The 25482-nt window shown below is 48.0% G+C and overlaps 4 protein-coding genes across 6 annotated transcripts in view; 3 read left to right on the top strand and 1 right to left on the bottom strand.

Moving 5' to 3' along the window:
• myom2a (myomesin 2a) overlaps positions 1–2023 on the top strand; it is a 17226-nt gene extending 15203 nt beyond the window's left edge. The window contains 3 exon segments of the mRNA XM_060046664.1: positions 131–164; positions 167–279; positions 526–2023. Of these exon segments, the coding sequence (XP_059902647.1) occupies positions 131–164; positions 167–279; positions 526–960 (582 nt within the window). The 3' untranslated portion in view covers positions 961–2023.
• Positions 2024–3418: 1395 nt separating this feature from the next.
• On the top strand, positions 3419–13099 carry LOC132453979 (protein FAM83B-like). Its single transcript, XM_060047095.1, has 4 exons — positions 3419–4341; positions 6404–6568; positions 9354–9478; positions 9862–13099. The coding sequence occupies exons 1-4, from the start codon at positions 3904–3906 to the stop codon at positions 11984–11986; spliced, it is 2853 nt and encodes a 950-aa protein (XP_059903078.1). The 5' UTR covers positions 3419–3903; the 3' UTR covers positions 11987–13099.
• Positions 13100–14304: 1205 nt separating this feature from the next.
• On the bottom strand, positions 14305–18988 carry lgsn (lengsin, lens protein with glutamine synthetase domain). Of its 2 annotated transcripts, XM_060047084.1 has the most exons (5): positions 18791–18988; positions 18171–18259; positions 16545–17199; positions 16045–16208; positions 14305–15655 (listed from the first exon to the last, which is right to left on the bottom strand). In XM_060047084.1, exons 2-5 carry the CDS (start codon positions 18201–18203, stop codon positions 14474–14476), a joined length of 2034 nt encoding a protein of 677 aa, XP_059903067.1. In that variant the 5' UTR covers positions 18204–18259; positions 18791–18988; the 3' UTR covers positions 14305–14473. The 2 variants fall into 2 exon arrangements, with proteins under 2 accessions (XP_059903067.1, XP_059903066.1); XM_060047083.1 differs by lacking the exon at positions 18791–18988 and having other exon boundaries at positions 18171–18772.
• A 3385-nt stretch (positions 18989–22373) lies between these two features.
• ptp4a1 (protein tyrosine phosphatase 4A1) lies at positions 22374–25289 on the top strand. 2 transcript variants are annotated; one of them, XM_060047092.1, is made up of 5 exons: positions 22374–22508; positions 22983–23075; positions 23274–23404; positions 23915–23989; positions 24239–25289. In XM_060047092.1, the coding sequence occupies exons 1-5, from the start codon at positions 22404–22406 to the stop codon at positions 24354–24356; spliced, it is 522 nt and encodes a 173-aa protein (XP_059903075.1). In that variant the 5' UTR covers positions 22374–22403; the 3' UTR covers positions 24357–25289. The 2 variants fall into 2 exon arrangements, with proteins under 2 accessions (XP_059903075.1, XP_059903074.1); XM_060047091.1 differs by having other exon boundaries at positions 23253–23404.
• Positions 25290–25482: the final 193 nt, after the last annotated feature.

The raw sequence follows: 25482 nt of genomic DNA, 5'->3' as shown, positions 1-25482 counted from the left end.
CGTGGACATGGCCTACCTGTAGGCCTCCGTGAGCAGGATGCCCACTAACCCTTACCTGCTCCCTAATGACATCATCTAAACAAAGCTGCAAGTCACGGGACCAAGCGATTGACCCCCCTGACCTCTGACCCCTCTCCAGTCTCTGAGCCTGACCTGCACGGTATGGGTGAGCCCACCCCCGAGGTCACATGGTTCAAGAACGAGCAGGAGGTGGCGTCGTGCGAACACACCAAGGTCACCTTTGAGGGCGGGAAGTTTGCCAGCCTGGTCATCACACAGGTGACCTCTCTCTCACAGCAGCGTGTTATGTTATATATGTTCATTACTGTCCACCTAGGCACCTGTACCACAATACCACATGCATCCTACTGATCAACACAGCACACACCACGTATCATGACCACCTACACCTCACCTCAGCTGAGCGGGATTCTCATCCCTGACCTGGTTTGGTCTCGGTGTGAGAACATGGCCGATCCTGGCTCCAGCCTGATCCTCGTTCTCCCTCCCGACCCTTGACCCCAGGTGACCTCCGATGACTCCGGCAAGTACAGCATCAACGTGCGCAACAAGTACGGCGGCGAATTTGTGGAGATCACCGTCAGCGTGTACCGGCACGGCGAGCCCATCCCGGAACCCAAGCTGGGCCAGCCCAAGACCGCCGCGCCCGCCGCCTCCAAGACCTCCACACCCGTACCCCCCTCCAAGACCCCCACCCCTCCCAAGTCCCAGACCCCTTCAATGAAAAGCCCCACCCCCTCCATGAAGAGCCCCACCCCCTCCATGAAGAGCCCCACCCCCTCAATGAAGAGCCCCACCCCCTCCATGAAGTCCCCCACCCCCGCCTCCACCCCGGTGCCCAAGTCCCCCACCCCGGGCCCCAAGTCCCCCACCCCGACCCGTAGCGTCAAGTCCCCCACGCCCACCAGCAGGTTCCTCAAGTCCCCCACCCCCAAGTAGACAGGGGAGGGGACCGCGCGGGTGGGGGGGGGGAGGGGGCGCGTGGCCGTAGCGTGTTGGCATTAGCATTTGCGGTAGCGTGGTATCGGGGTGTTTCTTTGGGCCCTCTGCTTGCCGCGTGCACTCCCCTTCCGCTCCCACCCCCACCCAAACAGGGAGGAAGCCTCATCGGGTGGAGCAGGAATTAGCAGAAGTAGAGAAGATAGTTTGTGTGTGTTTGTGTGTGTTTGTGTGTGTTTGTGCGGCGTCTGTGTGCGATTGCGTGTTTGAGAGGTACAGCAGTTTGGACAGGTGGCAGCCTCAACGCAGCATGGAGGGGGGGGGGGGGGGGGGGGGGGGGGGAGGAGGCGTAGATCACCTGCTCAGGTATGCTGTCCCACTGGTTACTGTGTCGCTGTATCCGTGACAGGTAGACGGTTGTTAGCACTAATGAAGGCAGAGGCGTTTGTCGTCTCAAGGCTGTACCTTCCACGGCGCCGCTGTGGAACGCATGTGTCCTGTCTAGTGTTCAGCCCCAGGGTCATCCCTTATTGATTAGAGGGGCTCTTGTGGTGATCACTCCAGTTATTGATCAGAGTAGGTCCTGTGGTGATCACTCCAGTTATTGATCAGAGTAGGTCCTGTGGTGATCACTCCAGTTATTGATCAGAGTAGGTCCTGTGGTGATCACTCCAGTTATTGATCAGAGTAGGTCCTGTGGTGATCACTCCAGTTATTGATCAGAGTAGGTCCTGGGGTGATCACTCCAGTTATTGATCAGTGTAGGTCCTGGGGTGATCACTCCAGTTATTGATCAGAGTAGGTCCTGGGGTGATCACTCCAGTTATTGATCAGAGTAGGTCCTGGAGTGATCACTCCAGTTATTGATCAGAGTAGGTCCTGGGGTGATCACTCTACATATTAGTAGACGGATGGTTAAGTTGTCAGCTCGATCGATTTCATCAGCCAATCAGAGGGAACGCAGGGGCTTAATGTTTCCTGGTCACTCTTGTCCTGTTTCTGTCACATGACTGTGTTTTCCGACAATGCTTTGTTTTGGCAATAAACCTTACTTATCACCCTCTTCTTGTGTTTGGACTCAAAGTGTTTCCCTACCACGTCTCCCATGGGTGTCGTCCGAGGCTAAAGCCCCAACAATTTTATGAACAGCTTTATCAGTTTATCTGTCAGTCCGATCAAGCATTAAATCCCTCAAATATGTCTATTGCATCGTTGATCAAACATGCAAGTTTTGGTTCCTGTGTTTGTCATTCGAGCAGAGACAGAGAGAGACACACACACACCAGTGCAATGACGAGTTACAGGTCTCTTCGTTGCACTACACTGCATGAACTGTGTCTGTGTCCTTGTGTGTCTGTGTGTGTGTGTGTTTGTGTGAGAGAGAAAGAAAAGCTTTTTATTCCAAAAGACGAATGTTAATCTAAATACATTAAACAGTTTTGTCTGGTATTGTAGCCTTCAATCCACACTTAATAATAGCCGTTGAAAAGTATTCTGCCCCCTACTCAATACTCTACTCAACCTACTAATTAGTAACTACTAATATTTTAAACATCATTGCAATGAATGAATAACTAACATCTTGCAGAAGAAAGAACACAAAAAAGCCTGAGTTTTTAAAATAAGTATTATTTTAATAACACTATTATATATCCTTATATATCCTTAAGTATTACTTAACTTCTTCTGTTGTGGCTTCCACTGTCTTTCATAATTCCACCGCCAGCAGGATCCGTCAGACCTCCATCAGTTCATCGGTTACATTAGTGCCTCGGCAAGCCATTGCTCCTCCTTTGATACTCGGATGGTGTGTGTTAAGAAGCCTGAATTTGAACATGAAATTCTACCTGAATTCCAACCTGAATTTTTATGGTATGGGAAAATAATGGGTTGAAGATGACCAAGATGGTGTTGCAACAAAAAATAGAAAAAAATCCAAGCATCAATTTGAAATACAGAAAAAGGCAAGCATTGTTATTATTCAATTAAAGCAATTCAACAGGCCATTTTGCTTTGAGGAAATTTGGCACCATCATACTTCCATAGTAATAGTAGAGAGGACCTTTATATCAGAGAAAGAAACTGTTTTAATAGATAGATAATGATAGCCAGAGATAATTAAAGTTTGAGTAAAGACAACGACAGTTATAGTAGAGATAATGACAGTTATAGTATAGTTAATGACTGTAGAGTTGATAATCCAAAAGTATGCTTCTATCTTCTTTTTTACTTTTTAAACATTTTTATATAGCCTATGTATATAAAACAAAACAATACCTGAAATCTGTGATTTGATTCTAATGGGATAAGCCTAGAGACAATAAATGAAGGAACTCCAGATGGACTGACCCACTGATCCTGCCCCAGGTAGCGATAGGGTGAGAAGGCGGGGCTTTTCCAGAAAAAGGAAATGGGCGGGGCCAACAGGTAGCTCATTCGCATACAGATCGTGGGCTGATCCGCACCTTGCGTTACCTCCTCTCTCTATTCAGAGAGACAGGTCTGCTCTGTTTTTCAACAGTCGTCAATGTTAACTGTTGAATTGGGGCAGGGCAAGCGAGGTCTCTATGAAAACAACAAGTATGCCTACGGTTTCGTCAGCATCGAGTTCAGCGCTTATTCAGTTTACTTTAAATCTGCATGTAATTCAATGAATAATTCGCACCGATGGAATTTTATTAATCTCGCCTATCTTTGGGATTTAACACTTGACTCAAAGGTATTTAACATATTGTCTTTGATTTTTGATTGCTACAAAATAAGGCCTGAAGAGTTTAATCCTATCCCCTCGCGAGGGACATGTGTACGGTGAATAAGTGCGGTCGTGCAAGATGTTCGTCCTCAACAAAACTCATTGACGGTGTACACACACATACGCAAACACATGCACACACAAACACACACACACAAACACACACACATTTTTAACTCCGCGGGGAGCCAATGGAGTTCAGCCTGTCATGCGTGTCTTCCCTGAAAGAAGACGTGAATCCGTGCTTCATTCAGCCGCATTACAAGGAGTCCTATCGGCTGGCCATCTACGCGCTGCTCTGCGGGGGGACGGAGGCCTACGACGAGTTCCTGAAAGCTGAACAAATAAGCCACTTTCTGTCCGACGAGGAGATACTCTATGTGCTGGAAAATGCGGAATTACCTGTTAGTGAGGACGGTGGCTCCGGCAAGACGAAGGAGCGGGAGGAGAGCCACCCGTCCACCTATTTCCCCACCGAGTCGGATGAGCAGGTGCCGGACCTTGACCTGGGCTGGCCCGAGGTCTCTTCCACCTCAGAGACCAACATCAGCCTGCTCTTCCACCCGCCCCGTCAAAACACCCCGACCATCAAAGAGGTGGTCCGGAAACAGATCCTAGATGCTAAGCAGGTAAGGGTTGGTGGGTGGTTGGTTGGGCAGGGGTGGGGGTCTGTATTGTAGGACTACATGATGTGGACTAGACATGTCTGCAGGTGAAGGCGGCAAAGTCAAAGTGAATACCCTGTTGGCGTATCAATGTGTACATGTACACAGAAGAACACACACAGGGGTGGGGCGAAACTAGAATGCAACACTCTCCACACACATTTATGCATCCACCATCCTTGGTTCTCCATTAAAATGTACTCACATGTATACTACATACCAGTGTACTATACTAGTACATAACGCATAACTACATAGCACTCATTTCCATAACAGGACAACACCTCAGTGTGGGCAGACCTGAACCGAGAATCACATTTTTTTAATCCAGTCTTGTGTAAAGATATTGAGCTGCGTCTCATACTCTTTCTCTGTTCTGAAGAGGTGTCGTTACTAGTTAGACAAGGTTGTAGTTCACAGCCAGCAGCATTCCCATTCGCAAAGGTCAGAGATTAGGCCTACTTTTTAAAACACTGAGGTGAGTGACAGGCTGGTGTTAGTCCATTCATCTTCTAAAAGGTTTAAATGTAGGCTTTTTTCTTCCGAGTGAGGCTGAAAACAACCCAAGCATGTCACCAAAAACAGTTAGCTACACAAAAAGTTTGCTACACAAGATGTGAAATGAAATGTTTGCCATGCAAAAGGTTAAAGTGCTGCAAAATGTAGTAAAAAAACAACAACTATAGAGAGTGTGGAGTAGCCAGGAAATAAAATAGTTTAAACGTCATGTCCACTTTGGATGAAAGTCGATTTTTTTTTTTTTTGAGTTTTGTAGAATGGATGTAGGACTACTAATCGTCTTTATGGTGAAACAGCCAGTTAGATGGCTTCTTCTGACAAACTAAACTGTGTTGCTAAGTTTTTGATTGCAAAGTTTACTGACACAAAGTTTTGTAAGTATAGAAAGTTTTGTATCAAGGAAGTATCATTAAGTTAAAAAAGTTAAGTTTACAGATATAAAGCATTGCAAAGTGCTCTTAAAAGTATTGTCAGTTCTGTACCAGAGTATTGTAAGGGCCTCATGTAGACAGTGTTTAGAAGTTGTAGTGCAGTAGGCCTACTAGTTACACTGTAGTAACCTATTATGGCTCTACCAGCATAATAACATATGACGTTATAGCCATATGTTGGGGAGTTAGAAGTACATTATGTCCCCATGTTTGGGCGTTAGAAGTACACTACTCTGTCCCCCTTCAATAAAATCATTGGACACGTTCTTACATGTTGAGAAGGTTAGGTCGATTAACTAAAGGTTACGTCTGAGCTGAGAAGAATCTTGTGGAACCCCTTGCAGGCAGCTCGAAATTCTAAATGATTGACTAGTTGCATTGTCTGCACACGCGCACACACACACACACACACACACACACACACACACACACACACACACACACACACACACACACACACACACACACACACACACACACACACACACACACACACACACACACACACACACACACACACCCTCTACCTTGGCACTGTAATAAACCTGCCCTAAGACCAACTGACAAACTCCCTCTCCTCACCTCTCCTCTCCTCTCCTCTCAACGTTCCTCCTCTCCTCTCCTCGTCCCTCCTCTCCTCTCCTCTCCTCTCCTCTCAACGTTCCTCCCCTCCTCCCCCCTCCCCTCCTCTCCTCTCCTCTCAATGTTCCTCCTTTCCTCTCCTCGTCCCTCCTCTCCTCCCCTCTCCCCTCCTCTCCTCCCCCCTCCCCTCCCCTCCTCTCCTCTCCTCTCAACGTTCCTCCTCTCCTCGTCCCTCTTCTCCTCTCCTCATCTCTCCCCTCCCCTCCCCTCCTCTCAACGTTCCTCCTCTCCTCTCCTCTCAATATTCCTCCTCTCCTCTCCCCTCCTCTCCTCTCCTCTCCTCTCCTCTCCTCTCCTCTCCCCTCCCCTCCTCTCCTCTCCTCTCCTCTCCTCTCCTCTCCTCTCCTCTCCTCTCCCCTCCCCTCCTCTCCTCTCCTCCCCCCTCCCCTCCCCTCCTCTCCTCTCCTCCTCTCCTCCCCTCCTCTGTTCTCCAGCTCATCGCCATCTCCATGGACGTGTTCACCGACGTGGACATCTTCCAGGAAGTGGTTAGTGCGGCGCGCCGCGGCGTCATCGTCTACATCCTGCTGGACCGCACCCAGTTCCACGCCTTCCTCCACATGTCGCAGAGGCTCGGGGTCAACATCAAAAACCTCCAGGTAGGGGGCACCTGATGATGATCCACTCCCTCCACCCGACCTCCCTCCATCACCCCACCCCCCTCAAGCCAACCTCCACCACTCAACCTCGACTCCAACCAACCTCTACTTAACCCCCCCCCAACTCAACCCCAACGACCAACCCCTACTCCAACCTATCTCTACCCAAACTCCTCTAACTCAACCCCAAAGACCCAACTTCCACCACCCCACCTCCAACCCACCTCCACCCAACCTCCATACAACCTCCAACTATCCTCCACCCAACCTCCATACAACCTCCAACTATCCTCCACCCAACCTCCATACAACCTCCAACTAACCTCCACCCAACCTCCATACAACCTCCAACCCACCTCCACCCAACCTCCATACAACCTCCAACCCACCTCCACCCAACCTCCATACAACCTCCAACTATCCTCCACCCAACCTCCATACAACCTCCAACTAACCTCCACCCAACCTCCATACAACCTCCAACTAACCTCCACCCAACCTCCATACAACCTCCAACTAACCTCCACCCAACCTCCATACAACCTCCAACCCACCTCCACCCAACCTCCATACAACCTCCAACCCACCTCCACCCAACCTCCATACAACCTCCAACTATCCTCCACCCAACCTCCATACAACCTCCAACTAACCTCCACCCAACCTCCATACAACCTCCAACTAACCTCCACCCAACCTCCATACAACCTCCAACTAACCTCCACCCAACCTCCATACAACCTCCAACTAACCTCCACCCAACCTCCATACAACCTCCAACTAACCTCCACCCAACCTCCAACTAACCTCCAACTAACCTCCACCCAACCTCCATACAACCTCCAACTAACCTCCACCCAACCTCCATACAACCTCCAACTAACCTCCACCCAACCTCCATACAACCTCCAACTAACCTCCACCCAACCTCCATACAACCTCCAACTAACCTCCACCCAACCTCCATACAACCTCCAACTAACCTCCACCCAACCTCCATACAACCTCCAACTAACCTCCACCCAACCTCCATACAACCTCCAACTAACCTCCACCCAACCTCCAACTAACCTCCACCCAACCTCCACCAACAAACCCCTCTCGTCCCAACCGCCACCCGATCTCCACCACCCAACGTCCCTCAACCAAATACACCATCTGTTATCTTCAGCAAATCAAATCATGTGATATTGACTGTATTTAAATCACCTTGTTGTTGCATTAGCGCTGCTGGAGCTCTCAGTCCCAGTGAGTGAAAGAGGGTCTTTACAAAACGATTGTGAATGCTTGTGAACGGCCAGTATTCAAATCAGACTCGTTCACCTCTGCGCTTCTGTTCGCGCTCCAACCTGATACGCACGTCCATGAAAAACAGCCACAGTATAAATATTTTAGTTAACCATGTCTGGCTTTTCCTGTCAAACTGCATGAGTGTATCCTGGTGACAAAGTTCAAACATGTCTGTGTCTTTGAGCGTGCATCCCCTAATGTCAGCCTCACTCCTCCTGCCATGGGGAGGAATTGTTTAGCCAGTAGCCATTTTAAACTCCCTCCTGAAAAATGAACGCACAGGTTTCATCTTGTCTATAATCAGAAGGGTGTGCTGCCTTCGGTGTCATACGAAATGTAAATGTCAAAGTGTGCGCACAATGTGTGTGTGTGTGTGTGTGTGTGTGTGTGTGTGTGTGTGTGTGTGTGTGTGTGTGTGTGTGTGTGTGTTTGTGTTTGACTAACATTATAGAGCTTGGAGGTATTGCCAGTGTTATTTGTTAGAATGTGTTGTACTTAATGTACCTGTGTCTATGTGTGCGCCTGTTTCTGTGCGTTGGGTTAAGCGGGTGCCTGCATATTTGTCTGCAGACTTTGCATATGTGTGTGTGTGAGTTGGATGGCGGCATATCAAGGCCAAAAACTGGAGCAAAAATGACTTTGCACACGTGCACAACTAACACATCCGTGCACACAAATCACTATTGCTAGAAGCTTAGCTATTGCTAAGTACTGTAACTACAATTGCGCTTGTGTTTCCCTGATCTTGTGAGGAACATTGAAGGCGGAAACAGCCATGGCCGTTGTATCCCTAAACATGATTAGTTGTAACCCATCACATTTAGAGGTTGATTTTTCTGATACCGGAGAAATTCTTGGAAACTCCTCAAGCAGGGAGCATTGACATTTTTCTATTGATAGTCTATTGATATTCTATATACTCAAGCAATATCAATCAACTAGGCTGGCTGTGGTTCACTGCAACCAATGATCCTGCTTTCATTCATTAAATGCATGATTTTATGCTTTGTTAACAACTGCAAGTGGTTTGGGGTGTAACGCTGTGCTTTATTGTTCTCCAAAGCATGTTCTGAGACGTCAGGTCTTGAGCAGAATCTTGGTTAAATGTGACCTTTCATGAAGCTTCATGTAACCAAAGAAATCGTCACAGCTTCAAGAGGTGTTTGGACTTGTCCGGCAAGTGTCATGGCTGGCTCGGTCCACAGTGCCAAAAAAAAAGGAGAAAAGCCAGGAGAAAAATAATTCAGAGCGAGGAGAAAAGAAAACTGAGCAAACAGGAAAACACTATGAGCACGAGAGCAACTTCAGCATTTTTTCACACGGGGGTGTCTCTCTCTATGATTTTTCTCCTCACAGGCAATATTAATGCTCTCTACAATTTTTTGTAGAGAGCATGTGATGTTTGGCAGTTATCTGCCATAGAGTTGGTATGACTGTGTAGGTGTGTGTTGCGTAAGACAAGCTTCTGACAAGCTACGGTCTGTGTATCTTCCAGAACCTACGTGTTCGGACGGTGAGCGGCCCGCAGTACCAGTGCCAGTCCGGGGCCAAGTTCAGTGGTGCCCTGGAGCAGAGGTTCATCCTGGTGGACTGCAGAACCGTCCTGTATGGAACCTATAGGTGAGTCGGCCTGTAGCATTACAACCTACTGGTGAGCTTCCATGTACAGGTGAGCTACCATGTTCAGGTGAGCTAGCATGTATCATCACAACCTACAGGTAAGCTACCATTTACAGGTGAGCTACCATGCTCACATGAGCTAGCATGTATCATCACAACCTACAGGTAAGCTACCATGTAAAGGTGAGCTACCATGTTCAGGTGAGCTAGCATGTATCATTACAACCTACAGGTTGGTGGAAGGTAGCATGTAGTATAGCAACCTACAGGCCATTTAGCATGTACAGGTGGGTCAGCATGACATGAACATCAATGGTAACATGCTAAATGCGGACCTATGGTATGACATGCTCTCTCTTCTTGTTCCATTGTTTGGTCTGCAGCTACACGTGGTCCTTCGAGAAGATCAACGTGAGCATGGTGCTGGTGGTCACGGGGCAGCTTGTGGGCTCTTACGACGAGGAGTTCCGCCGCCTCTACGCCCGCTCCGTCGCTCCGACAGAGCTCACGTCGCCAACGTCTGGCGAGGAGGACGGCCTCAAGCCCCTGTTCAGCCCCAGCTCCAGCCTGCTGTCCCTGCACAGACCCCGCATGACCAACGGGTTGGTGATGACCCGGGGAATCAGCATGCAGGAGAAGCTGCACCAGTCCCACCGCCTGGACCCCGGGCAGATGGTGAGGGGCCACAGCTACGGCGAGCTGCAGCGCCTCAACTCCTCCTCCACCAGGCTGAAGGCCGCCGAGGGGAACGGAACCACCCAGCAAGGAAGGGAGGACCCGTCGGCACCGCCACAGCAGCCATCCAGGATGTCTCAGCTGCTCACCCGCCACCGGATGCGCTACGGCTCCGACCAGAACCTCATCCCGTTCAGCTCTGAGACGTCTCTCAATCGCTGGAAAATCGACTCATACTTCAGCCATGAGGACGAGACCCCGGAGGCGGCCTACGACGTGACCTCGCCCCAAGGGAGCCTGATGAACCTGAACGAGGGCCCACACCAGAAGTCAAGTCACATGAAGTCCAGGCTGGAGGAGATCCGGTTGAAGAGGCTCAGTCTGCAGGAGTACACCAGGCAGAGCCAGGAGAATTTGAGGCCCATGTTTTCCACTCAAGAGAGGTCTAGAATGAGGTCCTCACTGAGAACTCTGGACAAAAGCCAGAGCATGGCAGCGCTAGAAGAACACAGTCAGCAGGAGTCTTCTGGAGGGGCGGCCGACTATGAGAACGTTGAGTACTTCAGTCCCAGACTCAAACCATCGCAGGAAACTCCTGAGATTGAAGAATGGCCCGAGATAGAGGAACCTCAGGCGCTGGAGGACCAGCCGTCTGCAGCCCAACGTATGAGACCAACCCCGCGAACACAAGACCGACCGCAGCCCCTTCCCAGGACCCCTTCATCAGGGGGCAAGCCGGATGTGAAACAGAAGGAGCCATCTCTAAAACCCTTGGGCCTGAGGCCGAGCGGTGGCAACACACAGTCCTCCAGAGCCCTGGACCCTCTCCTGGATATCCCAGAAGAGAAAGATGCAACAAACAAAGTGTGCCACAAAGACCCCGCCACGGCGACGCCCCATGGGGGTCGCAGGGCTGTTTCCAGAGTGGGCTCTGTGGGATCAATCCGGTCTGTTGGATCACGGCATCAGGACCTGGCCAAGGAGAGTACCGTTGCCACGAAGAAGGATCCACCTGGTGCGAGACCCTCCCCAATCCATGCCGAACCACCCCCCAAACGAGAGGCAACACTCCCCACATGGGAGGCAACACCCCCCAAACGCGAGGCCACACCCCCGTTGACGGCAAACTCTTCCATCTGTGATGCATCAGGGACATCGCAGAACGTGGTGAAAGCCAAGGGTTCGGCCGAAATGGTCCCGTCACCGCAAGGCGAGCAAACATTTCAGAGGAAGAACTCCCTCAAGTCCAAGGTTTACTCACTTATTGGGTCCCAGCGGAAGGAGGATAAGACCTTACAGAGGAAGTCTTCCATGCGATCGCAGAACCCCTCCCCAGCGAGCCAGCAGGCCTCAGCGGAGGGCTCTGACGGATCTGTGCCGCCCGCAGCAGTGGCACACTCCACCGTGGCGCCCGCTACGCCTAAGGGGACGTTGAAGAGTGTTTCCAGGTCGCAGAACACCATCGACAGCCTTGAAGAGAAGGAACGCCCTTCATCCGTGGCTCCATTTGACCGAGGGTCCGCCCAGCGCTCAAGCAGGCCCCAGACCAGCGTCAGCGGCTCCAGGCTGACCCTGGAGAGCGATGCGGCCGTTGACCAGCAGCCCCAGAGGGTGAGGGCCTACAGCCGCTTTGAAGCTCTTCTGGATAATCCGGTGAGGTCCTCCAGTCTGCGCTACCTCGGGAAGGAGAGGAACTCTGTGCTCAACAGCATCAGGCAGCCTTCCGCTGGCGCATCCAAGCTCTACTCAGCGAATCAGACGCCCACGACCCAGGACAACCGCCTGGGTCGCTTCATGCAGCGTGTTGGCAGCCTGATCACCAAGAACAAATGAATCCCAGGGTCCCCAGACCATCGGCACATTTTAGAAGGAACACAAGACCAAAGACCCGTTGCAGTCGGTTCACCAGACAAACGTTCCGTTACAGAGGGTCAACCAGACAAACGATCCCTTACAGGGGGTCAACCAGACAAATTACCCGTTGCAGACGCTTCACCAGACACACAGCTCGTTACAGACGGTTCATCAGACAAACAGCTCGTTATAGACTGTAGACAAGACAAACAAAACATTACAGACGGTTCATCAGAAAAAGAGCCTGTTACAGACGGTTCAAGAGACAAACAACCGTTACAGAGGGTCAACCACACAAATAACCTGTTACAGACGTTTCACCAGACAAACAGCCCGTTACAGACGGTAGGCAAGACAAACAAACCATTACAGACGGTTCACAGGCCAGAAGTGTTTTTAAGACAAAAGCCAAATGGTTTGTACGTTTTCTAGGGTTAGATCCAATTAAATTTCCGTTAAGGATTATAGCCACTATTTTCAGGAGGAATATTGTTGATTATATTTTTGTGACCTCTAACTCAACCTATAACCTCTATGAAATAACAATGGAACCTTGTACTGGAATGTTTTCTTCAGAAGGATATCATAATTGAGCTATTTAGATATTGGCCTGATATCTAAAACTAAGGCTGCGGTTGATTGTCTTTATTGCTAAGGAAGGTTCCTAAATGCGTGGAATGATATGGAAGTATTGAAGTGGAAGCCATGATAAGAGCTCTTCAAATTCTCTAAGTGCAATGGAAAGAGGCTTCAATGCTTTCGTTCACTGGACAATCCTTTACAAAAAGGAACGACCTAATGCCGTCTCAGAATTTCTTGCAGAAGGAACATGTAAAGCGATGCACCATTCGTCCTTTCACAGAAATAAATGCTGAACATGTAAATTATTTTCCATCAATCATACTAATTGGGATCTATATCCATATATATGAGTGGCCAGGGGTTTGACAATGAAAAACCTTTATCAATGTGAAAACTATTTTATTTTCCTTTTGTGACTGGGAGCCTTTATTTAACTACTTTTGAATTTAAATTGAATTGAAACTAAATATTCCAAGTTGAACCTTGCTAATAAAGTAACATTTATCACCGGCTTGTTCTGGTTTATACAGCCTGCATATAACAACACAGTAAGAACGAGTATCTAAGTCTATCCCAGACTTTGTAGTTTCATCACGGCAGTTCTCCGTCCATAACATCCGCCATCGCATTACCTAATGAACAATGTAAGTGCAGTCGGCTTCTCCTAGCACTGACTTATGAATTATCCTTCACATTTATCCTCAACCTAATGACATTTTCCTTAAAGCTCAAGGTAAATAGGTTTGGAAAAGAAACAAAGGACACACTTTTTTTGACTATCCAACCGCAAACTCGGACCGGCATCCATCCTGGGTTTAGACCAATTAATTGGTTACTTTAACAATCACAACTGAGAACTAAATGAGTGGAAGCGGGTTGACATTTAGATGTTTTATTTTGGTCAGGAATTTTCAGCCCTGTGAAAGCCATATCCAATATTGTGCCATGAAATTATTTTATTTGGAAGCCAAAGACAGTTCCCAACCTTTTTGCAGTTTAAGCCACACCACATTTCCAACTTGAAATCTAAAGTCCTCCAACATAGTTGAAGGGAATGACCACAAAAAAAAAAAGACTGGGTTATAAGCCATTTTAGACATTATTTCACATGCTGTAGTAGTATTAAGATTGCATTTTTGAAATGGAGCAAAAGCTGGTTTTATGTGGAACAATAAAATCCTAAACAGATCCAATTATATGAGTAACCTGCTTCAGGGTTATGTATTGCATGACATGGCACACCTAGTTTTGCTACAATGCACACTGGTTTGGAAAACTACCAAAATACCACATGAACTGTGGTTCGTAAGCTTAACCAGAGTTTATGACTGTCTCAGGTTTTAGATTACTCACAGTGATCTAGAATAATTGACTAATCAAAATTATAATGATGTGTGTGGTCTGATAACAATGGGAACATTTTACATTTTTTATTTAAAACAGTTTGTTACATGTTGTCAAAAGTTGCCAATGTGTTCACTCTACGCAAAATAATTGTATAAATGGATAATCTACCTTGTTTTCTTTTCTATAGAAACAGGTTCTACCATGAAAACCAACCTTATTGTTGCGCAATGCACTGCATTCTAGAGCTGTCTAGTGCCCTCTAGTGTTCCTGCACTGTACTACCGTAAACCCTGCCCTTCACGTTGTATAGTATACCCAGTATACCCAAATAAAGACACTGAAAATCACACTCGGGGTGAGGCCACAAGGATGAAGGAACTGTTTATGTGAAATGTATTCGTCATATTTACAAGAAGTAATTCAGAATCACACATTATCAAAAATAAGGAGCAAATCAATGAAATGAAACATTTCCTACCAAAACAATGCTATCGTTATTGCTGTGGCGGTAGCAGGCGGGCACACGGCGGGGAACTCCTAGATGAAATACTCCAGGCACTTGTTCCTCTCGTCGTCCAGCTCTTGCGTCTCGATCTCAAACTTCTTCATGGCGATGAAGTACTGGACAAAGGGCTCCCCCAGGGCGCTGCCCAGCATGTGGTCCGCCTCCAGCGCCTCCAGAGCGTCCTCCAGCCTCACGGGGATGGCGTGCTGCCGCTGCTGGCCCGGTCCCGCCTCCAAGCTCAGGCTACGCTTGATGCCGTCCAGCCCCGCGGCCACGGTGGCGGCCAGCACCACGTAGGGGTTGGCCGCCGCTGAGCCCAGCTGGTTGTCGATGTGCAGCGTGCGCCCGCCGTGCCGCTTCACGTTAAAGGAGCTGCTGTGGTCGTTGTAGCCGCAGGTGGCGTGCATCCCGCGCTGGGGCTCCTTGGCCCGCCGGGCCGTGCGGCTCCTGCAGTCCCGCCCGGGGGACAGCAGGCAGCTCAGGGCGGCCGAGTGGCTGAGCAGCCCCGCCAGCCACTTCTTCCCCATCTCCGACAGCTCGCCGCCCCGCGCCTCCCCGCTGTGGAATAGGCCGCGCCGCCCGCTGGCGTCCCACAGGCTGTGGGACAGCACGCCGGCGTTGTGCAGGCTGTCGTCCGTGAAGAAGCTGGCCAGGTAGCCGTGCTTGCGGGCCATCTCCTTGAGGCTGGTGCGGAAGGTGAAGGCGCTGTCGGCCGCCGCGATGCCAAACTCAGGCCGCAGGTTGACCTCCATCTGGCCGGGGCCGGAGGCCGACGCGAAGCTGTCCACGTCGCAGCCCATGCAATACATGCTATCCACCAGCTGCTGGAAGAAGGGCAGCTGGTGGTTGCTGAGCAGCGTGGTGGCCGGGAACATCAGCGTCTTGGGGCCTGGCCGGTCGGCGGCGCCCAGCACGCAGCACTCGTACGTGAAGGAGGAGTGCAGGGAGAAGCCCAGGCTCTGCAGCTGGCCCAGGAGTTGCTTAGCGATGAGGCGGGGGGAGGTGCGCAGGGGGGCCCCCGTGACGGTGCAGGGGTCGCAGATGACCCGGGCCGTCTGCTCGGCCCAAGGTAGCACCCGGAAGGTGTGCAGGTCGGGCATCAGCAGGATGTCGCTGTTGAAGTTGGCGGCGTCTGCGTTGTCCACCTCACTGCTGGGACTCAGGGTCAGCTCCAAGTAGCTTCTGGGCATGGGGACCCCGAACGCTGCCTTCTCCTGGGGAGGGAGAGCCTTCTGTTCACCTCAGTATAACAACCACCTATACACCACAATACCTGTCTTACCTAGATGTCCTGCAACCGCGCAGATACATCATCATCATGTTGTTGTATTAACATGGAATTAGTCATCTCACAAGAACGCATAGACTAAAAGATTTGAAATGTGTGTATATGTAGCTTATGGATGGATGCAAAGAAGGATGGTAGAATGGGTGGATGTGAGGAGAGGTGGTTAGATGGATGAATAAAAGGACTGGAAGATGGATGTGGGGCTGGATGGATGTTAGCAGAGGTGGGTGGATGGATGGGTGGATTTTAGCAGAGGTGGGTGGGTGGGTGGAGAGGTGGATGTAAGGATGGGGGGAAAGGCAAAGCGTTGATTACATGGAAATGGCGGGCGGGCACGGTCTTGGAGCGGGACACCCCATGGAGGTCTACGGCCTCAAAGCGGACAAAGCGGATGTTTTCCCTGGTCATCTGCTGCTTGATGTTCTCCATGTCTGAGCTGCTGCTGCAGCCTGAACCTCCAGCGCAAGGCTCTCTGCTATCTGCCACAACAACACAACATTGGCCGATAGATTGATGTACGCTCACTTTTTATCCGAAAGTAAAGTAGCTAGAGGAATCCAAGCAGAGGGATGGCAGATAAAGAACAAAACATCAATGGCATAATTCAAACAACAGAAAAAAGCTTAACGTTTGTAGTTTGTATTTCTGTAACATTAACTGAGAATAAGAACCAAACACAAAATTTTTTGTCGTGTAGAAGATACATCTATGCTGTTATATCTTCAGAATGTAAGTAGAGAGCCGTTTTATGCACATAAATGTCACCTTGTGAGGTAATATAACCAAAACTTTATATTTCCTGGTGAACTGTCTACCTGTCTGAGAGCGCCCGGCCTCGTCCGAGGGGTCCCACCCTCCAGGGGGCGGGTACCGGCCCCCAGGGCTCCTGTATGGGAATGCATCGGGTCTGAACAGGCTGGAGGGGTGCTGACCAGCCCTGGGGTCCCCGGGGCCCGGGCCCCTTATTGAAGCCCCACCCTCATGGGGCTTGAAGGTGGTAAGCACCCTGCGGTGGCCCTGGTCGCTGGCGCCCCCACCACCTTGGACTGCGTTCTGCCCCTTGAGGAGCGGCGTACTGGGCTCCCTTGACCGTGCGTCCCCCTGGACCCTGAAGGCCAGGTGGGGGCCCTCCCTCAGCGTGGTCTTCAGCTCCTCCATGGTCTGTCTGGGAATGTCGGAGGGCCGGCAGGGACCACCGTGATACAGCCCTCCCCTGGTCCAAGGGGGCCCGCTGCCGCCTCTGTCCGGCCCGCCCCGGGAGCGAGGCCTGGGCGGGGGGGAGCCGATGGAGACGAGGGTGGTGGTGGCGGGGGAGGGGCCCCTGTCGGCGTCCGTGTGGACGATGGACAACCTCTCCCTGGAGTCCCCTTCCTCTGAGGAGGCCTGTTCCTCGGACAGCGTCACGCCCTTCCTCCGGCCCAGGCTCACGCCCACGCCGTCCACCGTGTCTCTGGAGACCCCCTGCTGGGCCTGTAGAGACATTACAGGGACATTAGAAAGGCATTACAGGGACATTACAGGGGAAATACAGGGACATTACAGGGGAAATACAGGGACATTACAGGGACATTACAGGGGAAATACAGGGACATTACAGGGGAAATACAGGGACATTACAGGGGAAATACAGGGACATTACAGGGGAAATACAGGGACATTACAGGGACATTACAGGGGAAATACAGGGACATTATAGGGGAAATACAGGGACATTACAGGGGAAATACAGGGACCTTACAGGGGAAATACAGGGACATTACAGGGGAAATACAGGGACGTTACAGGGGAAATACAGGGACATTACAGAGACATTACAGAGACATTACAGATAGATTACAGCAACATTACAGAGAAAACATTGATAAAAGTGTGCAATGATAGTGACAAATTGTAATGAAATAGAGAATCTTATCATAAAATATTGTATTATAAAGTATACATAAAACAAAAACACAATATACAGAAAAACAACAAGAATATGAATATATAAGTATATTAAAAACACAGAACAGCATTAATGGATAACGGATAAAGTTTGTGACTCTGGAATGTGTTGTATGTAAATGTGACGTGTGATGTGCCTTGTCCCTGTTACATGTTATATGTGCTGCAGAACAGGAACCTGCTGGAAATCAGCTATTTTACTGAGAGAGGCCCGTTTTAAATCGTAACTTTGTTACTTTTAATACTTTCCTGTATAATAAATATAAAATAAAATAATAAATAAATAAAAGGACTGATGTTATAACGATCAGCTGTCGGCCTGTAGATAAAACACACCTTTTTTATTTTTGGGTACATTACATTGTACGAATAACTAGGAATATGAAATATTCCTAGTTATTCTATGATGTCAAGCGCAGCAATTTTGGTAGCAGTAACAACTTGGATCCGAACACAGAGGAAACTGGACCAGAACACGATGGCAGCCTTATTGTTACCTTCATCTGGAGCAGTTCTTCTGAGGAGCTCATGGTTTCTCCTGACGCCCTCTGTTTTCCACCTCAACCTCCCCCAATGGAAGTTCTACCTTCAGGATGTTGTGGTATACATTTGTTGTAAACACAGCTGACCTCCACCAGTCCACACCGCCCATAGCCGGTGGACTGTTCCACCCTCTCTCCATCTCTTTGTCTGGCAGGGGAGTGTGTGTTTGTGTGTGTGTGTGTGTGTGTGTGTGTGTGTGTGTGTGTGTGTGTGTGTGTGTGTGTGTGTGTGTGTGTGTGTGTGTGTGTGTGTGTGTGTGTGTGTGTGTGTGTGTGTGTGTGTGTGTGTGTGTGTGTGTGTGTGTGTGTGTATCTGTATGCACCTGTGTGTGTGTGTGTGTGTGTGTGTGTGTGGGACACAGGGTAAAAGCCAGGCTCAGCACTTCAGTGGACATCCACAGCCTCTAGAAACATCAGGTAACTAGATGTGCTCAAACTTCACAAGTAACCAACTGGTGGTGTCATTGTTATTGTTGCCATTTATGTTATAAATTATAAACACTTGTGGTGATTGTTATTATAAACCCGAAGAGTGGGAATCCATTTATTATTACAAAACGTGGAAGGCCACCTACCTTGGCCTCCTTGTGGGATAAGCTGCTGCTGCTCGGTAGTTCACTACTCCACCAATGAAGAGGCACTTTCTACCGCATTATGTGAAAACATTAAGGTAACTAACTAATCTTAGTAACCAGCAAAATCAATGTTATCACCCTAATGACGCCAACTATCTAACGCAATCCTTCAGTCCATCTATCATCCATCCATTCTTTCTATCCATCCATCCCTCCATTCTATGCATCCTCACCCACCATCCATTCAATCCATCCATATATTCTATCCATCCATCCATAAATTATCCATCCATCAATCCATCCATTCTTTCCATCAATCAATCAATCCATTCTATCCATCCAGCCACCATCCTCATAAAAACGACATTTGCAGTCTCACTGTATCTCCCTTAGAATCAACCAGACATACGGTTATTATTAGTATTGCATAATAAAGATGTAGATTTATGTTCATTCATTTAACATTGAGTACTTTGCACCCGCCGTGGTTTGTGCGTGCGTGAACAAAGCCATCGGCGCGGCCTGGGAAACTTGCGCAGCACTGAAGTTCCGTGAGCAGGCCACTGCTCCTCATCTTCAGGGTGGGGTCTGAGCGTCTGCATGCCGACTGACGTCGAAGCAGCCAAGGAGACGACGTCGACTCCGCACGGAGAGAACATCGAGGCTGTATGGTGAAACGCCAGCTATTCTACTGACTTCTTTTTAGGGACCGGCCGTATGATTAAGCTACAATCTTCAATGAGTAAGCATATCCCAGTAAGTTCCGTTGGCTAAACGGTGCCATTTTGTTTCCATTTCTGCTTTCTGTGTTTCCACCTTTGTGGGCTATCGTCTCTGCCTTTACGTTGTTGTGTTTTTCTCTCCGTGAAATCACGGCCTCTTCTGCACAGTGAAACAATAGAACTACGTCCCACCGTAATGTGTGTATTAACTAGAACAACATTGAATAGGCTTTGGAACAATCTGCTTGATAATGATGTTATAGGCTACACAGCTGCGTGTGTGGGTGTACGTGTGTGTGTGTGTGTGTGTGTGTGTGTGTGTGTGTGTGTGTGTGTGTGTGTGTGTGTGTGTGTGTGTGTGTGTGTGTGTGTGTGTGTGTGTGTGTGTGTGTGTGTGTGTGTGTGTGTGTGTGTGTGTGTGTGTGTGTGTGTGTGTGTGTGTGTGTGTGTGTGACATTGCCTCTATAGGCCGATATAGGAGTGATGGCGCCCAGAGTGACTGATGTGCGCCAAAGTTAAAGTCCTGATGCAGGTTCCGGACGTGCACGTATTTCTCCTACACGACGTTTCTGATCATTAAAACTGGATGATTTTAGTCGATTTTAGTTGTCCGTAGGCTTTATCTGCAGTGGCGTGATCGTGGTGTTGGTCGTGTTTTAACGAAGCGCTGTGATCGGCATTGTTCCGCAATTTGTGTGTGTGTGTGTGTGTGTGTGTGTGTGTGTGTGTGTGTGTGTGTGTGTGTGTGTGTGTGTGTGTGTGTGTGTGTGTGTGTGTGTGTGTGTGCGTGTGCGTGTGCGTGTGCGTGACATTGCCTCTATAGGCCGATATAGGAGTGATGACGCCCAGAGAAATAAACACAAAGGATATCTAGCAGAAGACCACCTAGGCAGCGTTTCTTTGTATTGGTGTCTCCACACCAACGGAGGCCTGATGGGTTTCTCGGCGTTGACTCAATATTGAGAAAGCGATGGTATTTCCCTAACAAAATCCCGGATTAACCAAACCCACTGGAAGAGCCCAGGCCAGTGTATTTTCCAGTAAGCCTGAGAAACGGCTTTAGTTGCTCTCAGCAGCTCAAATGGCCAATATGAAATATAAGCGCTTTAATTCCAGTGCTGTATGTGTCTCTTCAACACTGCTGAGTAGAACTAAGGCCTTAATATTTCTGACCTACATGTCACAAATGACACAACACTTCTACATAACGGGAGCTGAACACCATATTGTCATTATTAATATTGTGTAACATTTACAGTTTCCTTTATGTATCCAGCAATGCATTATCCAGCACCACACTCTACAGCAATGTTACACCACACTATGTACGCACTTACGCAATGTTACGCACTGCTTCACAACACGATGCTAAACTAGACTGCATTATATAACCGATCAAATAAACATTGGCCAAATGTTGTCAAGCGATATGTGTCCGGAGGTCTGCCTCAATGGGAATCAAACCCACAACCCTTGGTGGAGCCTGCAGACAAGGCCAGAACAAATCCCTAGAATCTGAGAACGTAGGGCCAATTTGGATCAGAAGCACAAGACGTGGTCTACAGTCAACCTGTGATGAAGAAATTCTTGTTTGGTGGAAAACCAAAAAGGATTTACCCTTATCTTCTCTATCCCGTCTGTTTGTATGCTTTAACAGATGCATTTGTTGTGTGTTATGCTAAGCTAGTGTATACACAGGATTTCATATGACTACAGTTGTGAGTGGTTAGCATGGAGGCCCAGGTAGAGCCTGACTGTGTGGAGTTAGATAGATAGTACGTTTTCCTCTTCTTCACAATACATGTCAGGATGCCAAGCATGTTATGATGCTCTGCATGTGATGGAGGTTAGCAGGTTTTGATGGTAAGCATGTGCGATGGTTTTTATAGCATGTTATGATGCTTAGCTATGCATTTTATGGTTGTTGGCGTGTTATGGAGGATATCAATAGCATGTTCTTGTATGTAAGGTTTGATTGATGGAAAACTTAGAATCCCGTTGTACTTTGAATCCTGTGGTAATATAATTTGAATGGTGGGGTACTTGAAATCCTGGGGTGCTTGGTGTTTTATTGTCCCTGGTATCTATGGATGCTTAACAGGTGAATGCTAAACTGCCACTGCTCAGTAAACCCACACTGGCTAATTAAAAGTTCTTCAAATATTTTGTTAACGATGTGTTCTGGTTCCCCTGGCAACGTGCTAACGCTGTGCCCTCCCTCCCTGCAGCAGTTCCGTGGTGTTCTGGGTCACACATTTATGGAGTTTCTGAAGGGCAGCGGGGACTACTGCCAGGCTCAGCACACCAACGGTGCAGACGAGTGAACGTCTTGACTCGCCGCCGCCCCGACGACGCACTTGAGCCACCGGAGGGCCGCCCCCCCCGCCCTCCAACCGTCCGTCCAGCCCCTCTGTCCCCCGGAAGTGTTGGCAGGATCGGGTCGCCACTCCCCGCCTGAACCATCAAGCCTAAGCCTGGATGGGGTAACTCGGACCACATCGCGCCCCCCTCCCCACGGCGTTCGCCTGGCCAGAGGCACGGTGGAACCAGCCTCGGTTCTTTTTCTATTTTATTTTTCTATTTTATTTTGTTAGTTTCCAGAGGAGAGGAGCTCTGTTAAGTAAAGGAAATTTAAAATAAGTAAGATTCACTTCTCGATCGTCTACCGACGTTCTCGGCCTGCCAACGACCAACCTGCCTAGCTTTTACGTTTTTTCCGCCTGTGAAAGCCTCGCCAACGAGAAGTGGAAGATTGGGTTTTAAATTTTTTATTTGACATTCCGACAGTGTTTACGTTCGTATTTTTACAGTGGTAGACATTTTGTAAAAATAAATTGGTGGTAGACGTTTTGGGTTGTTTTTCGGGTGGTTTTTTTCCGTTATTTGTCACCATGGCTCGTATGAACCGCCCAGCTCCGGTGGAGATAACCTACAAGAACATGAGGTTCCTCATCACCCACAATCCCACCAACGCCACTCTGAACAAGTTCATAGAGGTGATGATCATCAAAGTAGCTAACTTAAAGTTGTAGCTCGCTGAAGTCTAACATAAGAGGGTTCTGCTCCATATGCCTGTTGGGGGTTAACACAATCTGCACCATCGAGTGTCTTTCAGCACTTACAAAGTTCTGTATAAATAAACTCATATTACCATGGGTTCTTTGAAAGAATCCTGGTTAAAATTGGCCCATTGGCATTACTGATCCAATTTGGAGAACACAAATCCCTGGCTAATGATGTCATTGCTACATTTTACTGAAATTGTCAAAACGTGTATGAAGCAGTACTCTATCTTATATTGGAGAATAGGCAAGCATGAAAGTTCGTATTTTCCCAATATTACATTTGGGAATGTATCAGTTGAGCCCACATCTGAATGCTCATTCTGACATTGTGTGAAGCAGATGAAAAGTGTCTCATGGATCTAAATCTTTTGGGCAGAACGTAACCCTGACTTGTTTTAACCACAGGAGCTGAAGAAGTACGGCGTGAGCACTGTGGTCAGGGTCTGTGAAACCACCTACGACGCCGCCCTCGTGGGGAAGGAGGGGATCCAAGTTCTGGTAAGACCCTATCCACACCCGACCCGGTCGACTTAAGACCAGTACCTCAACCAAACCAACCAAGAGCTGCTGGGCTTTAGCTCGGCTTAACATTCAATCAAAACAAATCGTATGAATTATATTAGTAGTAGTTTTATTTTAACGGAGTTTGATTAATCACCTTTCTAAACCAAAAAGAAATTCTTAATGCTTCTCCAGGATTGGCCGTTCGATGATGGAGCTCCGCCCTCTAGCCAGATCGTTGATGATTGGCTGAACCTCCTGAAGGTGAAGTTTCGTGAAGAACCTGGATGCTGCGTGGCGGTCCACTGTGTCGCCGGCCTGGGACGGTAAACCCTCCCCGCCTTTTTCGATTTTGACCAAATGCTTGTCTAACAGAATGAATGCTTATTTCTTTCTTCGTAACTATCAAACTTGGGTTGTCAATAAAGTCCCACATTGTTTCTGTTGTAATGCACATCATAGTGATGGAAGAAATATTTTCCTTTGTCCGCAAATCTTTTAAGTATTTGGGAACCTTTCAATTTGTGAAAACAAACTTACCAAATGGTCAACAGTGAGATAGGTGATTATCCCATTTGAACGGCTTCAAACCAGTTTTAAACACTTCCACATTTTCTGCTGTGACATCCAACTTTCCCGTCTGGGAACAAATAACCCACTTCAGTAACGTAAACGTTATCTTCAGCAATCAAACAGCAATGGATTCTCCCTTTAGAGAGGAGGAGCCACGGATCCGGCAGCACAAGATTTGCATCTATGCGGGGTCAATCAGTGGTTCATTAGCAAAGTGTCTGTTTTGCCTGCGGTAGGCTGACAAGGTGTGTGTTTTGTTGCAGGGCTCCAGTTCTGGTGGCACTTGCCCTGATTGAATGTGGGATGAAATATGAAGACGCTGTCCAGTTTATTCGACAGTAAGTTACTTAAAGTACCTCATGGATGTATTTGCATTCAGAGGTTAAACATTGACCTAATGAATGGTAGTACCTGTTCACATTCCTGAGCAAAAAGATGCCCTCAGGGTACTCAAATAATCACTGTGTCGTCGTGGATTAGGATTTGAGACCAGAAAACACTTCAAAATGAAATGGTCCAGTTTTAAATCAATGTGTAAGCTAGCATGTCTATACATTGGTCTAAGCCGTTCTCTCTTTGGCCACCAGGAGGCGCAGGGGAGCATTCAACAGCAAGCAGCTCTTCTACCTGGAGAAATATCGTCCAAAACTGCGCCTTCGCTTCAAAGATTCCAACGGCCATCGTAATAACTGCTGCATCCAGTAAAGCAAGACCTGCAGGCGACAACCTTTCATGTTCAGTAAAAGTAAAAACAAAAAAAGCTAAATTTAACCTTGCTATCTTCTTACCTGGAAGTCAATGTGTTGAAGTGTTTTGTTTGGAGAAGTTTCCCTTTCCACTTTGAAGTGTCCGAAAACTAAGCTAAACACACACCATGCCGTGTGACAGGGGGTTCTGGAGGGCGCTGAATCCTCGTAGGTGCCGGTGTAGGTTCCCTCCCAACCGTAGTGTGTTGCGCTCTGTGCAGATGCATCCCCCTTATTTTAGGATTGATCCTTGGTCTTCTGCGTTCTCTCAGAATGTGACAAAACAAAAAAAAAAAATTTGGGTTACCATTTAAATTCTGTACCCTGTTCAGTTCAAGGGTGTGAACTGAGAGGTAGGCCTTCCTTGAAATCTGCTGGTTCATCCATTAATGCCTTACAGACGAACGAAGGCCATGGATTTCCTCCACTCCTGGCATTTGAAAAAAAGGTTTTCATTTTTCTACTTGAAACAGAAAAAAAATAGTTGCCTTTGTCTTGTGCAGAAAGTCAAAAACACTAAAGCTCTTTCAGTGACTATTTTTAATATCTAATGCTTAACTGTCGCTATATTCGTCTCGTTGGGATCTCCCAACTCCTCTATCAAACATTTTGTTGACTATAATTAACTGCCACGTCAAATGTGATTTTATTTAGAATTGTACTTTTTGCTTCAAACTGGAATTCAGACGTCTGCTATATTTTGTATGCCTTTTTATTTGATGTTCGTAACTTAAGATACTTGGATACTTGATGAATTTATGTATTTGAAAATGTGTACTATTGTTAGGTTGGCTATTTATACTATCAATGGATGTGTGTTTTAGTACAGTGAGCTACACATTGTACCCGTTCACCAACTTTAGGAGTACATTAAAATGATACACTGAAAGTCCATTGTCTTGTATCTTGTTGTCTGTTTCTCAAAACATACAATCACACAGATAACAAAGTCCCTCGTACAAGAGCAGAGCTGAGTATCTGCTTCGTGATGTATCCTGGTATGAGTTTGATAGATTGGTGTCAAGACCTCTAATCTCAATGAACGGCTACTTAAAACATAACATTAATATGATATCTTAACATAA

The sequence above is a fragment of the Gadus macrocephalus genome, chromosome 3 (genome assembly GCF_031168955.1).
Source record: "Gadus macrocephalus chromosome 3, ASM3116895v1".
NCBI lineage: Eukaryota > Metazoa > Chordata > Actinopteri > Gadiformes > Gadidae > Gadus > Gadus macrocephalus.
The sequence above is the reverse complement of the archived record's forward strand: the minus strand, read 5'-3'. Positions and strand labels throughout refer to the sequence as shown.